The sequence below is a fragment of the Thamnophis elegans genome, chromosome 5 (genome assembly GCF_009769535.1).
Source record: "Thamnophis elegans isolate rThaEle1 chromosome 5, rThaEle1.pri, whole genome shotgun sequence".
NCBI lineage: Eukaryota > Metazoa > Chordata > Lepidosauria > Squamata > Colubridae > Thamnophis > Thamnophis elegans.
Window position 1 is genome coordinate 28837680 of NC_045545.1, and position 18230 is coordinate 28855909.

General features: G+C 36.7%; 1 protein-coding gene across 1 annotated transcript in view; it reads right to left on the bottom strand.

Moving 5' to 3' along the window:
- Positions 1 to 18230, bottom strand: part of FGGY (FGGY carbohydrate kinase domain containing) — a 191530-nt gene that overhangs the window by 102743 nt on the left and 70557 nt on the right. The window contains 3 exon segments of the mRNA XM_032217552.1: positions 4346 to 4460; positions 10237 to 10285; positions 10287 to 10366. Of these exon segments, the coding sequence (XP_032073443.1) occupies positions 4346 to 4460; positions 10237 to 10285; positions 10287 to 10366 (244 nt within the window).

The window sequence follows — 18230 nt, forward strand, 5'->3', positions numbered from 1 at the left end:
GAAGGAACTCTGGGACAGTCTTAACCCACTAGTCCAGTGGTCCCCAACCTTTTTCGCCGCGGACCAGTCAGCCTTTGATAATTTTACCGTGGCCCGCTGAGCGCGCGCAGGGGTGGGGAGGCGTTGTTCGCGACGACACATTGATTGTCGTGGGGGAAATAGGGGGTGGGAGTATTAGGTATCTTCACTACCATATATAAAAGGAGATACTATCTTAAATAACAAAGTGGGCCCCCACCTCCAAAATATAAAATATACTAAAAGAAAAAAGATTCCATGTGCTCAACTAATTTTTTTTTAAATCATCACTATATTATGGACTACAGACATATATATATATATACACACACACACACACATACTACATACATACATACATACATACATATACATACATACATACACACACACACATACATGCATATATACATACCGTACGTATGTACATACGTTATATATAATGTCCAAATAACAGGAAAAGCGCTTCAAGGACCACAGTATATTCCTTTTTGCAGCCTTAAGAGAACTTTCGTTTTTTGAGGCTCAGAACCAGGCATTCTCGTGGGCTGCAAAAAGGAAACGCGACCCGGGAGCGCAGCCTCCAAGAGTCCATATCGCCAATAACTACGCGTGGGGGGAAAGGAAATGTGTTTTGTGAGGAAGAGAAAGAGCGCGCTTCACCGATGCCCGTTGGCGAAATTTTGGAAGAGAGGCAAGAGACTTCAGGCACCGAGCCCCCACCCCTGGCTGCGGCAACTGGAGCGGGCGGGAGGCAGGGAAGGGGTGGGCAAGACTGCCGCTTTTCCACCGTGCGCTGCCCCCCATCTCCCCTCAAAAGACCCCCCCCGCCCTCGGCTGCCCGACGTTCTCTCTCTCTCTCTACCTCTCCCGCCGTTCCTTCTCACAAGCCAAGGCCGGGCGGGGAAGCCGCCAGGGCCTCCAAGGGCTCCGCTTCCAGCGCATGGTCCGCCCCCTCCTCGCCTCGCTTCCAGGCGAGCCGACTGAGGCGAGAAAGGAGAAAGAGGCGGAGGCGTTCACTGAGGGGACGGCTGACTCGGGGAGGGGGCGGAGGTGGTGTAGTAGCGGGGGATTCTTCCTCCCGCCTCACTTGCTCCTGTGCTTCTGTGCAGCTCCCCCCTCCGGCGACGGCGCTGCATGAGTGAAGAGTCGGCCGTTGCATGGCCCCCGGCCGCTGCGCGGCCCGGTGCCAGGTACTCCACGGCCTGGCACCGGTCCGCGGACCGGGGGTTGGGGACCACTGCACTAGTCCACATACCCTTCAGCACGTGCCCTTCAGCAAAATGAAGATTATTAATGCTGGAAGTCTTGGAAATCCCTGTCTGTTTACATCTGTATTGCTATTGCTTGTTTAGTCCATTCTTTCTTTATATCGTGAGAATTGAACAGGGTAAGCAATTATTGCAGACAGATTCATTTGGGGGCCAATGAATACATCTGCTAATCATGATGTAGACTTACTGCAAAGTGTCTTATTCTATTTTAGTAAACGTATAGGCAAATTAAGTATGTAAGAAAGATAACAATACTCTGTTTCCCTGAAAAGAACCTCCCCAGATAATAAGCCCAACCAGGCTTTTGATTTCAATTGTCTAAAACCTATCATGTTTCTTAAATATTCCAAAAAGCAGAAGAATGATTAGTTTAATTTTTTAAAAGGTTTATTTCTTAATTTAAAAAGGGGTTAGGATTAGGATGCTAAACTCAAAATCATTAAAAAAAGCTAGATCAGCAAAAGTGATGTTTTTAACATAGATAACGAAATGTTATGTAGCTACAGAGTATTAAGTCAGTGTTTACCACTGTGTTCAGTTGTATTTCTTGGAAAACATGTAAGTGATTTGGCTTGTCACTTTCTATTCAGTTTTCCTGAAAATAAGACCTCCCCGGATAATAAACCCAATTGGGCTTTTGAGCGCATGCAGTAAAATAAGCCCTCCCCCGAAAATAAGCACTCCCTGAAAATTTGCAAAACAGCAGCAGCTGCCTCCTGCACCTCAAAAATAATAAAACCAAGTGCTTATTTTAGGGTCAAAAGAAAATAAGACCCTGTCTTATTTTGGGGGAAAACACGTTGGTTATCAGTTAATTTGTGTTATAATTGAATTTTTAATTATTAATTTTTATGACTGTCTCTTTTATTGTGTGACATCTGGAGTCATAAATTTGTAAGATAGATAGCTATATAACTATGATGTATAAACTAATTAATAATTAATCAATTACCCATACTGACTATTCTGACAATGCAATTAATTCTACTTGGAACAACAAGTCAGCAACCTTAACAATAGCAATTGTTACACAATGCTAATTATCCATTATAGGGTGATATATAACATGTACCGACGAAAACTTCATTCTTTTTTCTTTCTACCAAACAACTTTCTTTAAGAGAAATTCATTATGATGATTATGTGCTACCAAGGAAATGTTAGTGCTGACTCAGTAGTCACTAGATATATATTAGAGCAACATTCAGTATTTAAATGCTCAAAACATTTTTCCCTTTGTTTCTTGTCAGTATATGTCCTTTCTTGTCAGTATAAGTCCGTGACTTACGACCACAACTAAACCCAAAATTTATGTTGCTAAGTAAGAAATTTAAGTGAGTTTTGCCCCATTTTACGACTTTTCTTGCTACAGCTGTTAAGTGAATCACTGCAGTTGTTAAATTAGTAACAATTTTGTGTGAACCTGGTTTCCCACCTGACTTTGCTTGTCAGAAAGTCGCAAAAGGGGATTGCATGACCCCAGGACACTGCAATGGCCATAAGTATGAAACAGTTGCCAAGCATCTGAATTTTAATCACATGATCACTAAATGACCTGTTGTAAGTCATAAGTGTATTTACAAGCCTCAAGCCTCAAGTCCAAAACTTCAATGCTACCAACTCTCCTGTTTACTATCTTCATGAGTTTGAGATAGGACCATAAGAAAGGAAAGATGAAAAAGGGATAAGATATCAAAATGATTCCAGATGGATTTATTTGGCCTGGGGTTATTCCAAACTTAAGTTCAAAAGAGTTTGAAAGAATTTCTCATCACACAAAACTATCTAGACTCAAATTCTCCTTTGCTAGGAACTATAATTCATGCAAAAGCTCATATATCTAAATAGCTGGATCAAAATCATTTTCTTTACAATTGAATACTAAGGTACTAAACCAGTGGTGGTTCCGGATCCACATGGTCGCCCACATGGACGTGTGTGGCACACGCATGCGGCACACATATGCATCGTACCTGCCTGTGATGCCTACGCAAGCCTCCGTTATGCTCCAGCTGCTTGGCGGAGCATCGCACAGGCGCGGTATGAGCCATGTGCATGCACAGAATCTCCAAAGGCTTAAAGGACAGGTAAGGAGCCCGGGTGGGCGGGTAGGCACTCCAGAGCACCGTACCAGTACCCAGTGCTCTGGCAGGCTCCAGTACACTCGTACCAGGGCGTACCGCCTGCAACCCACCACTATACTAGACTATTGTTGCAAGTAATACCTTATTATAGCTTTTTTCTTGCATGCAAGCATACACACACACATATATATATGTGACTACAAACTAGTTTACAAAATTCTAACTTATACCACATACATCATTTATATAAAGATAACAAAATGTTTCCATTATAATTAGTAGAGAATGTGTATACCTAACCATTTTTGCTGCATATACATCAATTTCGTTAAATTTCATCCAATGATTCATAAATAATTTCTAAATGAATAAAAAATGATAGACAGGCTAGTCACAAAAATTGATTGATTTTAGGCTAAGCAATATTAATTTTAAAAAGAGACACTCTGAGCTGTAATTAAAACTCCAGGGAAAAGCTTTCGCACTAATTCACTGAGAAAAATTATGGAAGCAAAAATGGCTTATCCTGCCTCTTTTGGAGCCATAATCTGTCTCAAAATTTTAGATCATTAGAGCTCTCAAGAAAGAAAGATTTATTTTGATTAAGTAAGGAGGTGTGAGAGATGAAAGTCTAAAGACACTGAATATTCCATTATAGAGTAGCATCATCAACCCTCATCAAGGGTTACTCAGGGTCCAAGTCACAGATATAATTTCATTATGCCCAGTTAAAGTCAGAGTAGAATAATTTTTAACACTGCTTTTATATATATGCCCTTTCCATAGTACTGATTGCCTACTATTATTATGGCTGCTTCTTTATTGAAAATTCATGATGATATATAAACCTGTGAAGGTTAACAATAGCTTCAAAATCCTCACAATTCAAAACAGAGTACAACAGAAATTAAAAGCTGTTAAAAGGTTCGTTTTTCATCAGCTAAATGTACACAGTTGGTAATTTACTACCATGAACTTACTGCCATGTGGCATGATGATGTCCCACATATTACAGCCAGCCGGGAAGTAATTGGCTGATTTTCACAGGGCAAGTTATGTCCTTTCACGTTGGCTCCAATCATACCTGGTATAAAAATAAAGAAGGCAAAATGAAACTTTTAAGTGATATTTGTTGAGAAACCTGCCAAATATTTAAAAAACAGTCTGTATCTCTAATTTCTTGTCCTTGCAAAATGTAGCCAAAAGTTTGCTAAACAATAGGATGAAGCCATAGGATAAGAACATGTAGAATTAAATAAGATTTGTGGATGGACATACCCCAGGTCTATAGGAGATAAAGTTTCAAATGTGGTGGTAGAAAATGTGGGTATTAGTATGTCTGCAGGATTTCAAAATAAAAATGATGAGGCAATATACCCATGTTTCTCTGAAAATAAGATCGGATCTTATATTAACTTTTGCTCCAAAAGGCAAATTAGGGCTTATTTTCCGGTTAGATCTTATTTTCATGAAAATATGGTACTCAATGCGTCTACCTGGCTGATGATCTCAACTGGGGCTTATTTTGGGTATAGGGCTTATATTGCGAACATCCTGAAAAATCATGCTAGGGCTTATTTTCCAGTTGGGTCTTATTTTCAGGAAAACACAGTAGTAGTAGTAGTATAGTAGAGTAGTATAGTATAGTAGTAGTAGTATTGAATTCTTGCTTGCCACTTTCCTCCCTTCTAATTTGCATATGCAACCACACCATCAAGCTAAATCATTGAGTGTTTTTGAATTCAGAAAATCAGAAAGTAGACGAAGGGATCTTATTCTTCTTTCATGGAACCAGGACTTTCCCAGTAAAATTACTGAGAGTCCAAAGGAAAATAGCTGTTTATATGAGGTATAGCTGTATTACAAAATATGCTATAATAAAGATGTAGAGAGGTCTGATGGCTTATAGTATAGTGAATATGGCTGCAAGGTAGGAACCAGTGTTCTTGTGATAAAAAACAATTGTTATTTCAATGTACATCAGGTGCCTCCAAGGCATCAAGGAAAGCCAAGAGAAGAAGCCTGGCACTTAAACCCTGGAGCATAGACCTACATAGTGAATGTGATTTGGGTGTCCTGAAGTGGGCAGATTTCTATGTGAATATGCCTTCACTCTTGTCTGCAATGAACAGACTATCCTGCTGAGTCAAGTCCTATGACATTCTTGCCAAGTATGCTGATTCCTGAATAAGGGATTAAATGTCGGGAGAGCTCAGATTTACAGCTGTATGAAATATAACAGATAGCTTTAAAAGGATATTCTGTGTTATCAAGCTTATATATTTATAAGCTCTTTTTGCACCCTCTATTTCATTTGCTTCAAATACTTTAAAAAAAAACACAGACAATTCTTGGAAGGTACTTTTATCTGTCTCTATCAACCATCAGAATTTTATGGAATTTCTAGAATCAGAGGCAATATGTTCCAGTGCAAACCAACTGTTGCGTTCATGCCTTGTTAATGAGTTAGTCCTCCTAGCTGGTCACTGTTTTGAAGAAAAATGCTGAATTAAATACGTCATTCTAGGCTGAACAGACCCTTCGTTTGTTCTTACTGATTCTGAATTTCAATTTAAGACATGACTACTTCATTTAACTGTAAATAATATCTAAACATTCACTAATGCTTGATGCTAAACCTTATATTGTTTACTTCTTTAGTTTTATGTGAACTGACTATGAAAACTGCTGGCAGAAACAAGACGAAATTTTTCTAAATACAGTCTCCACTTCTGAAGGTAATACTATCAACAAAATATAGTTATAATCTTTTTGAATATTCAGACTATGGTTATTAAAATGCAACTTGCAATCATAGGGAATTTTCTTTGGATAAATTCTAAATAAATAAAATTGGAGGTTGTTCTTAATAGACATACTTAAGGTTTTCTCCATACGTCCTATCAAAAGAGGTGGACAGTACATAAACAAACAACTAAACTCTTACTTGGTTTCTACTGTTTTTATTACACCTAAGTTATATCTGGATTCGGTCTTAAAATTTCAAGAAACAGTATAGATTCTAAGAAACTCTACATGCTGTATAGCTCTACTTTAATTTTAATATTTAATTTAAACCAAAATGCAAATGACTATGAAACAGTATTAAAATGAGTGTTGATCTTTTATAATTATTTTTTTCAGTAACTAAGGAGTAATCAAATCTCAGTGCTGAATTTTGAAAAGGAAAATATCAATAAGATGCTTTTTGTCAATAAGCAATGGCATCTTTCACTTCTAAAATAAACACATGCATCTACATTAAATCTCTCTTTTTTTAATATCAAAACATTTTCAAAATGGAATCCTGTTGGATTTTAAGTGAAATGTTTATTAAATATCCACTGGGTCTCTAGAGACAGATTGTATTTTGAGGTTACTGTGGGCAATTATTTTCATCTCTTGATATTCAAAACTTAAGTTCATGTATGACATGTTAAATCAAGCTGCATCCTTTACTATATGCTGACTTCTATTCCAGTTTCTTTATCAGCTAGTTTGTATTTATGTATATAAACTTCACACAAATTTTGTACAAAAGTAAATGTATCCTTTACTGAGACCCCATATATTAAGAATGAAGGTTTTTATTGATCCTTCAACTAATATTCATTTATAAAGAAGACATTCTTTATCTCCGTCTAAGCAGATAATCACATTCTGCAGATTTGCAATTTCTATTTGAGGAAATTTCCATAGTTTTGTATACTTGTATTTCACAAAGTACAGTGGGGCACTGATTTTTAATAGTAAACTTTTGAGAGGCATTCTTAACAATAACCTAAAGAGACGTCAGCTGTACTCCTAATCATTAGAGAATGAAGCACTAGCACATATTCAACTGAGATAAAACAGAAATGCAAATGCAAAACAGAATTCTTGACTATCAAAATGCAGCAGACTTCTTATATGCAGCAATTCAGGCTGAAAAATGTGTAATTGCACAAAGAGGCCTGTTACACAATGTGTCTTTCTTTAAAAAGGAAAACTAAACCAGATTTCAGGTCCTGAAATCAATTCTGTACCAATATTATACACAGCTGGGTACTATCTGTGTAGTAAAATAGTAGGCAGTTGTATATAGAAATAATTTTGCTGAATCTATAAAGCAGCCACCACTGCTTTCCAATCAAAGTAATAATGGAAAATAAGATAAGAAAACAAGAACATTTCATTTTTCAAAAATCTACTTGCCCAATGAAAAACACAATTGTCCAAGGTTTCTAGCACATTAAATAAATCACTAACAATTTAAATCTCCCTATCCTCTTTCTTGCTTTGTAATTAATTCCCACAGTATTTCCACAGTGACAAACAAATGGATCAGAAATAAAGAAGAAATAGTTTTTAAAAACTGTCTATCTACTGGTAAGTGGATAAAAAGACAAGGAGGAGGCTATAGATTCCACCAAGAATTCTCCCACATTTTCCTTTCAGTTTTGCATTGTTTACAAACATGAGAAACAGTATTTTAGAAGCATTTCTTTCTAATGTATGCCTGGAAATTGAACAATTGATCCACTTAAAAGACAGCACCAAATTGACTAAAAAAAGAAGGAATTGTGTTTATACTTCGGAAGTCTAGAATTCATTTGAATTTATCAACACTTAAGAATGAAAACTCTCCCAAAACTTCTTTCCAGAGAGAGAGCTAAACCTGACACTGGTCATCCTGAAAAGTAGAATTAATTATTTTTCAAAGGAAATGTCTAAGATATATATCAGCTGAATTACCTGCTACTTATTCTCTGTCCAGTTAACTTGACCTAGTGAATTTTATTTTTTCAAAGCAGATAAAAAAATTTATTTGACTGTAAAATGAACAACAATGATATGGAATAAATTATTAGACATTAAATGACCGGGTTAAGAATCTGTACTTTAGACATGAATATCTATAATATGTGGAACAGACATCTGCTAGTACAACAGGATTTTAACTGTAGGCCAAATCTGCTTCATATGCCAGGATCAGATCTGGAGTCATGTGAAGCAACAGAAGGAGGGAAAAAAAGCATCAGGTTGTATTTGTACTGGATGCAAGCTGAAGAATGTACTGAAATTAAAGTTTATGAGGCAAAAGACACAATGGTACAATCTGTTTAACCCCGTGATTTCAGTAACACATGTATGTTCTGACAAAGAAACATTTGCACTGCAAAAAGAATTCACTTTCAATATATTGTAATCGAACAGAAGATAAAAATTTGAACGCTCTTGTTGAGCAATATCACAAGAACAGACAACTGAAGCATGTGGGACTGCTCTGAAGAACTATCAATGTACTCATGATATTCTCCCTTTTTTCCCTCAATCTGTTATCTATATTATTTAGCACAGCTTATCAATAGTTTACATTTTATGTCTTCTTCTGCAGAAGGTGCCATATAATTAGAGATTCAAGGGTATTCTTTTAGATAATTGTTTGTTATGAGTATTGTTTTATGTGGATGTCCACTGGACATAGGCTTGCCTACAGTCTTGTCATGATCATCAGTAAAAAAATTGATGAAATAAAATCAACAAATTTTTCTAATGGTGTTTTAATGCCTTCCTGGCCATCGTCTGATTTAATGGATTTTTTTTTCTCATGGTTATCTCTAATCTAGGGACCCAATCTGGGTGGTCACCAGGACCAGAGGTTTTGTCTTCTTGAGCTTCAGGACTCAGCCTGAAGCCCATCTTCAGGGAACTTCTCTCTGGCTAGAAGAGAAAATCTCTCTTCTAGCCAGAGAAGATTCTATCCTATAACATTATCCTGGGACACATATACTTGCTTTCATTTGTGAGAGATAACCTATCCACTTCCACAAATGGACTTGAGGTGGTTTACAATAAAAAAAAACCAACAACCCATAAAATTAGCAATCTATCTGTCTCATCCTCCCTAATCTCATCTCCCTAAACTAAAATAGTCCTAGTAGAATAGACATGTTTTCTAAATTTAGAATAGAATAGAATAACAGAGTTGGAAGGGACCTTGGAGGTCTTCTAGTTCAACCCCCTGCTTATGCAGGAAACCCTACACCACTTCAGACAAACATCCTTAAAAACTTCTAGTGTTGGAGCATTCACAACTTCTGGAAGCAAGTTGTTCCACTGATTAATTGTTCTGTCAGGAAATTTCTCCTCAGTTCTAGGTTGCTTCTCTCCTTGATTAGTTTCCACCCATTGCTTCTTGTCCTACCCTCAGGTACTTTGGAGAATAGCTTGACTCTCCCTTCTTTGTGGCAACCCCTGAGATATTGGAACACTGCTATCATGTCTCCCCTAGTACTTCTTTTCATTCAACTAGACATACGAGTTCCTGCAAGCGTTCTTCATCTTTTAGCCTCCTGTCCCCTAATCATCATTGTTACTCTTCTCTGCACTCCTTCAAGAGTCTATAATTTTTTATAGGCCAAGAGGTTAATGGCATTCCTTATCTCAAAAGCTAAGATATTCTAAAAAGCTGAGGGGACCACTCAGAAGGAACACTGATTGATTGCCCATCTCCCTCATTTTCGGTAGTGATCCTCAGCATGCCTTCAGAGATCACACAGGCAGGACCAGCCGAATTTGGGCAGAAAAGATAGTTCAGCAGGTACCATATAAAGACAATAGTTAACCCTCTGACTTGGAAGCAATCTGTAATTAGTGCAGTGGACCACAGCACAGGTATAATGTTGCTAACAAATGGTGCCATACGTTGATCAGTTGGAGCTTCTGAGATTTCTTCAGAGGTACTGTAGCTCTATGTAGAATTGGCTGCAAGATTTCAGTTAGTTGATCTAACTTAAAATGCAGGAGAGATCCTATTCTATGATTCAGGCCTTTACACTCAAGCATCTACATGACAAAACCAACAAACATATAAATACCTAATCCTCCAGCGTGTGCATCAATAAGAGAGGCAGCTACAGCAATCCCCCTTAGACAGACCAAGATCTTCTGCAGCTTCTGCTGTTAATCCATTTCCAACTGGAGTTCCTGGAGGGAGAACTTCATTTCCTAAGCAGAAACAAGGGAGAAACAAAATCAAAGCACTATAATGCTGAAACAAATCATAGTTCTCTATGTCCCTACATTGAGATAACTTCTTTTTATTTAGCAGATGTAATACTGCAGTTTATTTTAAAACATACATACATAAGATATTAATCAGGTCAACAAACCAGGCCAAAGGAGCAAGAAGTCTAGGTCAGTGTTTCTCAAAGCCACTATATGTTGAAATATAATATAATAAATATAATATAATATAATGTAATGTAATATAATATAATAAATATAATATCATATAATATAGTAGACATATTAAAATCTCAGCAAGCAATTATGAAAAAAATAGTGATAGCAAAAACATCTAATCTGATTTTTAATACAATAAATATTGATAAATGTCACCCTATAACAATATTCTCTAGAGGTCCTGTATAACCTTTAAAGTAGAAAGGGGTCATGAAAGAAAAAATGTTTAGGAAAGTTTTTTTAAAAATTGTTATTTTTTTAAATAAATGGATAGCCCACTGGCAAATATCATATTCAAGTTCTCTCAAATATTAATACATGAAGGGGGAAAGTCCCTGCTTTTGTTTTTATTTTTGCTTTTATTTTTTTAAATCATAAACATGGAGGTTTATTTAAAGTACAGTATATTCCCCTATCCTGAAGGGGTCCTGAACCTCTGGCATTTTAGAAAAAGATGTAAATTGATTTTTATAATCATATTGTCTTGAAAGATCTGAGAGAGCAAGCAAAAATAATATACTCATCCAAATAATTTTGCTAAATATATGGAGGCTTTTCTACCCACACACTACATAGAGTCAGCAAACAAGGAGTGGGAATCATATTCTCTTCATTGAATGCCTCATTTCCAGAGAAGATGGAACCAGCCCAAGCAATGCTAACATCCCCAAAAGTTTGAAATTACCTTGGGTTTACTAGAAATTTTTTTGGCCATTTAATATTTTAGGAGTGGTTCTTCAACACAGACACCTAAAAGTAATCTTAACTTGGATATATACAGGTGAAACTCAAAAAACTAGAATATCGTGCAAAAGTTCATTTATTTCAGTAATGCAACTTAAAAGGTGAAAACTAATATATGAGATAAGACTCATTACATTCAAAGCAAGATAGTTCAAGCCGTGATTTGTCATAATTGTGATGATTATGGCGTACAGCTCATGAAAACCCCAAATCCATTATTTCAGAAAATTAGAATATTACATGCAATCAATAAAACAAGGATTGTACATAGATTGTACATTGGTGCTTTTGGCAAAAGTTGCTCTCATCAGAAAAGAGGACTTTGGACCATTGAGCAACAGGCCTTTGGACCACTGTGCTTCATTAAGACCAGGGTCAACACAGCCGTCTACCAGGAGATTTTGGAGCACTTTATGCTTCCTTCCGCAGACGAGCTTATGGGGATGCTGACTTCATTTTCCAGCTGCCCACTGCCAAAAGCACCAAAACCTGGTTCAATAACTGTTGGATTATTGTGCTTGATTGGCCAGCAAACTCGCCTGACCTGAATCCCATAGAGAATCTATGGGGATTGCCAAGAGAAGGATGAGAGACATGAGACCGAACAATGCAGAAGAGCTGAAGGCTGCTATGAAGCATCCTGGTCTTCCATAACACCTCAGCAGTTGCCACAGGCTGATGGCTTCCATGCCACGCCGCATTGAAGCAGTAATTGCTGCAAAAGGGGCCCAAACCAAGTACTGAGTATATATGCATGCTTATACTTCTCAGAGGTCCGATATTGTTCTATGTACATCCTTGTTTATTGATTGCATGTAATATTCTAATTTTCTGAGATGGTGGATTTGGGGTTTTCATGAGCTGTACGCCATAATCATCACAATTATGACAAATCACGGCTTGAACTATCTTGCTTTGCATGTAATGAGTCTTATCTCATATATTAGTTTCACCTTTTAAGTTGCATTACTGAAATAAATGAACTTTTGCACGATATTCTAATTTTTCAAGTTTCACTTGTATATTAAATTAAGGGTTCTCATTCAGTTGTTTGAGACAGAGACTTTCTTTCAGTGAAATTTTTACTTATGCCATCTCTTTTTCATGGCTGACATCTCATTTTTTGAAAAGGCTTCTTTCACCCTGTGAAGTGAAAAGCAAGTTTACCAAAGGAAAAAGCTGTCTGAACTGTTTCCTTTTCCTTTATTCTTGCCTAAACTCTGGCTGAGGAATTTGCTTGGCTTGTGTTTTGCTTAAAGAAAACGTAGGTGCTATAATGACCTCCCACCTTCCCAAGCAGTTTGCCAAAGTAACCAATTATTTACCAGCAAATCTCTGGTTAAATCATAGGTCCCAAGCTATCTTAATACTTAATAACAGGACACCTTCAATATTCACTTGACTTTAAAAACAACAAAAGAAAAATCCAGCAAAGGGTCCAGTTGATTCAACCATGAGGTGTCCACTTATTCAAGCAATGCTTTTAATTTGTTGTGCGAACTAGCGCCATTATGTGGAACTAAAATTGGCTCCATCCCAAAAGAATCTGAAGATGAGAATAGCTCACTTGTTAGTTAAATGTGGTGTCTACAAAAAAATTTTTTAGTGTGTTTGTCTTAGTGTAAAACTTCACTGACTTAGAGTAACCTTCCTAGTGAAAATATATAGTAATGGAGCACCATCAAAGTCTTACACTTGGTTTCAATTTATGATTAGATCTGAATTATGTAGAGATGGGCAGTCAAGGACCAGTATATCCTCAGTGCCCAGTTTGCAGTTCCTTAAGTTATCTTTACCAAAATATGGTGGCAAAATAATTGTCAGGCTTGGAAGCCATTTTTTACAGTGGGCCTCAAGGAACTCTAACAATAATAGAATTTTGGGGCATAGTTTTGCTAGCTTAGAGGTCTTTTTTTCTGAATTAAGAGAAGCCTCTGAGAGACCACTGAAACACAAGCAACATTCTACAAGTGTCAAAAAGGGGTGATAAATAAAAAGTATTTTCCCCCTAGTTTTTCCCTTAAAACACTTTTTTAGATCAGCCAAGCATTGATACACTAGTTGCAACAAGAATTAACTGACCAGCTAGTTGCCTGAGCTTCACTTTGTGGGCTGAGAAAGAGTGATTGACCCAAATCAACCCAGCCAGCTTTCCATACCTAGGCAGGATTAGAAATCACAGTCTCCTTGTTTATAGCCTGGTGGGCTTAATCACTAGAACCACATTGGCTCTCGAATAGAAAATAAAATTAGAGCATGGAATAAAAAAACAAAGTACATTTAAATCTACCATATTTTTCAGAGTATAAAAAGAGGCTGAAAATCTGGGTGCCTCTTATACACTGAATACAGCATTTTTTTGCCTCCCGAAACACCCCGCCTCCTTCACCAAAATGGCTGTGCATAGCCTTTAGGAGGCTTCCAGAGTGCTCCTGGGAGTTGCAGAATGAGCGAAAAAACGGGCTGTTTTCTGTTCAATTTTGCACACCCACCCACCAGGAGCATTCTACAAACCTCCTAAAGGCTATTCATGCCTTTTTGGGGGAAAGGGGGCCCATTTTTGCAAACGAGAGTGCAAAAAACCTTTTTTTTTTAAATTTCTGTCTTCAAAATCTTGGTGCATCTTATACTCCGAAAAATATGGTAGCTTACACCAATGCCTTTCATCATGTTTCTCCATACTTCCCTAAGGGCATTCCCCGAAAGTCAACACTTCTGAGAATGGAGATGTCCATCATGATGATACAAGCTCCACCCTCAACATTCATGTGTGATGTTGCAACACAACTACAAAAGGGGAGACAATGTGCTTCACAAGCGAGGACACACATTTCATCTTTTCTACTTTCCCCCTTGTTTCTATACTTCTATGCATCAATATAGATATCATTTTGTTCTATACACTTCTCAACTTTTTCTTTTGAGAAATTTAACTCCACAAGTTTTTCATTCTCATTATTTCAGTATTCTGTATGCATTTGCTCCGCAATTTGTCCTAATTCATTCTGTCTATATGACTAAACTAGTTCTTGCAAGTGAATTAAAAAAATCACATTCTAAGAATGGATTCATCTTGTTTTATCAAAACTTAGCTATATAATTTTACTTTTTAAAAAAACCTGAAAATAAAGGGGGAAATTAAGCAGGCAGCCTCTGGGGAATACTGAGCTGAGATTTCTTAGACGATTTTCCTTTCTAAGCAAATGAGCAAATGACCATATTCTATAGCATGGTGTAAATCTCTTAAACACCGCAAGGGAATGTGAATTCAAGCCACAGCTATGTGTCTTGATCCTAGGCTTGTTACAATGAAGTAATCAATTATATGTCGCTAGATAAATAAATCTATTGCTCTCAGCTCATTTAACAAGGAAAGATAGGGGAACCATTAAATACTTGAACTGCAAGATGATTCAGTGCAGAATGAGGTGTTTCTAGATAGACTTTGATTGTTGAAGGCACAAATATCTCTCAGTGGCACAAAGTCCTTTATAAAAAGTGTGCTTTAGTAAAACAACGAATCCATGCTGTAGTAATATTATGGACTGGATTATTGCAATGTGTTATTCAAGGGGCTGCTCCTAAAGATGTTCCAGAAACTTTAGTTAATATAAATAAGGCAGTAAGATACTGTCCAGTCAATGTGATTATATTCCTCCAGAATTATGGCATCTATACCAACACAGAGATCCACTTCTGATCTCATTTCAAAATCCTACTTTTATTAGTAAATTTACTTATGGATTGAGTTTACAGTATCTAAAGGAATAGCTCTTTCCACATATTTTACCTTACCCTCAAATCAATTCCTGAGGCTCTGTTATTGGTGCCATAATATAAAATATGAAAAGCTAACAAGAAACATAAGGCTGGTGGCCTTGCAACTCTGAAAACCTTCCCAGAGAACACGTGTGACATCTATTTTGTTATATTTTTTTTAGTATCAAGGACCTACTTATTGTCCAGGCTTTTTATTGTGTAAAAAATTAATATTTATGCTTTTTAATTTACTTCCTTTCTGTTGCTTTATTGCTCATACATTATGAATGTTCCCTGCTTATTTATTTGCCACAGTAAATACAAGATGTTCTCCCCATTACAAATAGTTAGAACAAAACAAGAGAACATATTGTACATATGCTGCTTTCCTATTAGCCATATTGTCACTCTTTATCTATTCAGTTAACATGGGTAATTGTAATGCTGGTAATTATCAGATGACTGTTTGTGTGGGTTTTTTGTATTGCGCTCCAATATTCTTTTATGAAGACTTATTCTTTTATGAAGTCAAAGCATTCTTGTTATTTTTGCTGACACACATAAACGTATTTCACCATCCTGACCATAACAGACACACAAAATACTATTGAGGGTTTGTTCTGAATTTATTGATGTATTAAGATCTACCTATTTTGTTACTTGTCAATCAAGCTGGTGGAATAATAATGAAATCTCCTAATTGCTGGATAGGAAACTTAATAATGTCGATCAGTGGATTCTACTTTCTGTAGAGAGAAAGACGGTGAAAACTTTAGTTAGGGTTTTCATGGTCAATGACTTCAGAAGCCACATCTAGGACATTGTATATCATATTGTGTCAGAATTATATATGGTTTACTCAGGGTTAAATAAATTTAAGGGTGTGTCACTATTTTTTTAAGCCAGGAGTACTGGTTCACAGTGCAACCCTGGTCCATTAGCAATGTTGATATTAATCTTTAAAGTCTTAACATCAATTCAAACCTTATATTTATTGTGTGTGATTGTTAGAAGTGACAATAGTTTAAAATGTCAATTTCTCATAGAAGATTAATGCCTTGTGTATTTTTAATTGTTAAAACTGTTATAAAATTTTTAGCCCAGCAGAGGTTATGTACCCTTGGAAATAAAGATAGTAAATACCAGTCACTTTGCCTGGGCTGCATGTCAGTTTCCAATATTTATTTATTTCTATCTACCTACCCACTGAGCTATCTGGGACACTGAGTAACCAAGCAATATTCTGGTGTGCAGAGTAAGGCACCCAAATATGGGTAATAAATAGCTTTACAATCACAAGAAGAGCCTTGGTGTCAAAGCATCAAGGCAGGAGCGGGCACATTCATAAGTCTTGGAAAGGCTGTTCCTTCCTACAAATGGATATCAGAAGTTAGTATCTAATTAATACAGAGCTTTAGTAGAACATGCAACTACCTGATTTAAGTCTAGAGAAGAACAACTATGGGCTTTCATCCAAAACCGTAAGAGAAATGAAGTTCCTAATAAAGATCTTGCTACAATACAATATGAGAATATGGAATATACAATGCAATCCTTCTCTTCTAATTATTTAGGTCACTGTCATCACTGTGTATTTCTTCAAACAATTCAGGTGTTCGGTTATGATCTTAATGACATGAAATCAGGGGTCATGTTTTAAAGACACTTAAGCTGAGCATCCATTGTACCAGAATCCATATCAACTTATTAGTTCTGTCCCTAAGATGTCTACCTTAGAAGATGTCTTTCACCAGACATCTAGATATCTATTCCCAAGGATGAAAACATTCTACCAAGCATATAATTTCCCTGCCATCACATGTCCTTGTAGGAGATCTAACCCCTCACTTGGAATCTGGATGGAGTTGGAACTCCTGCCTCCGCAGAAATAAACTTTTACAAAACTGTTTTTAATTGATGTTTCCAAATCTACGTAGTTTTGGGGTGTGTGATAGCCAACACTGGAGTAACTAACAGCAACAAAAAGATTTTTATTTTAAGAAAAGTAACAATCCAAAAATGTTGAGAAATATGTAGCTGCTCATGGTGAGATCTGCTTAAAAAGCTAGCCATCAAAAGAAAAAAGAGAGAAATGGAAACATGAAAACCAGAACTTTGTGTGTTGATTGTAATGTACCTTCCTTCCTTCTTATACTTTGGTGAATCAGGAAGGTATTCATATGAGACATTTCTAAATATTATTATGTTTCCCAGGATGTCGTAAAGAACCTTTCAACGTAAATAATGTCTCTTGCATATTTCTGTCAAGTTTACCTTTCTACTTCTCTATATTTATCAAGAAGTCAATTAAGGCTGAAGCCTTATATCAGCTGTTTGTAGATGCAATGTAATATCTACATTTCATCCATGTCCTCTTTGTGTGAGGGAAGAAAAAAGATTGACTTGCCAATTTCATCCACCTCCAGCATTTCTTCTTGACACCTGATTTTATTTATATATTAATTTACCTCTGTTACGTTTTTCAAAAACACTGTACTTCATTTATTTTTATTCTTCTTTCTCTATGTGGTCTTATCCAAATAAATAGCAACACCAGATACCTTGTCTGATCTTGAAAAAAATTAAACTGGTGCACTTGGTTGGGTGATCATAAGAAAACCCAGGGCAAAAGGTTAGAGAGAGAAGTTGGAAATATACCAGAAGAAGGAGGGTGGCAAAACACTTACTGTTTCCAACAGAATTACATGAATATGCTATCTAATTACCAAGAATTGAGCTTGATTCAAGGGGGTGTTTACCAACTAGTTTCTACAGTTTTAATCATAATCTGTTTGAATGACCTTTCTGAACAGAAATACGGGGATCCTCAACTTATGACCACTATTGGAAACGGAACTTTTGTTGCTAAGGAAGGCAGTTGTTAAATTAGTTGCACTCAACTTTATAAGCTCTTTTGCTGTGGTCATTAAACTAATCACATCATCGTTAAGCAATTCTGGCTTTCCCTGTTGAATTTTGCTTATTGGAAGCCAGCCAGAGAGGGGATCAACTTATTTTGCAATGCACCAGAGAGCAGGACAAGAAACAATGGATGGAAAGTAATTAAGAAGAGAAGCAACCTGGAATTAAGGACAATCTTCCTAACAGTGAGAACAATCAACCA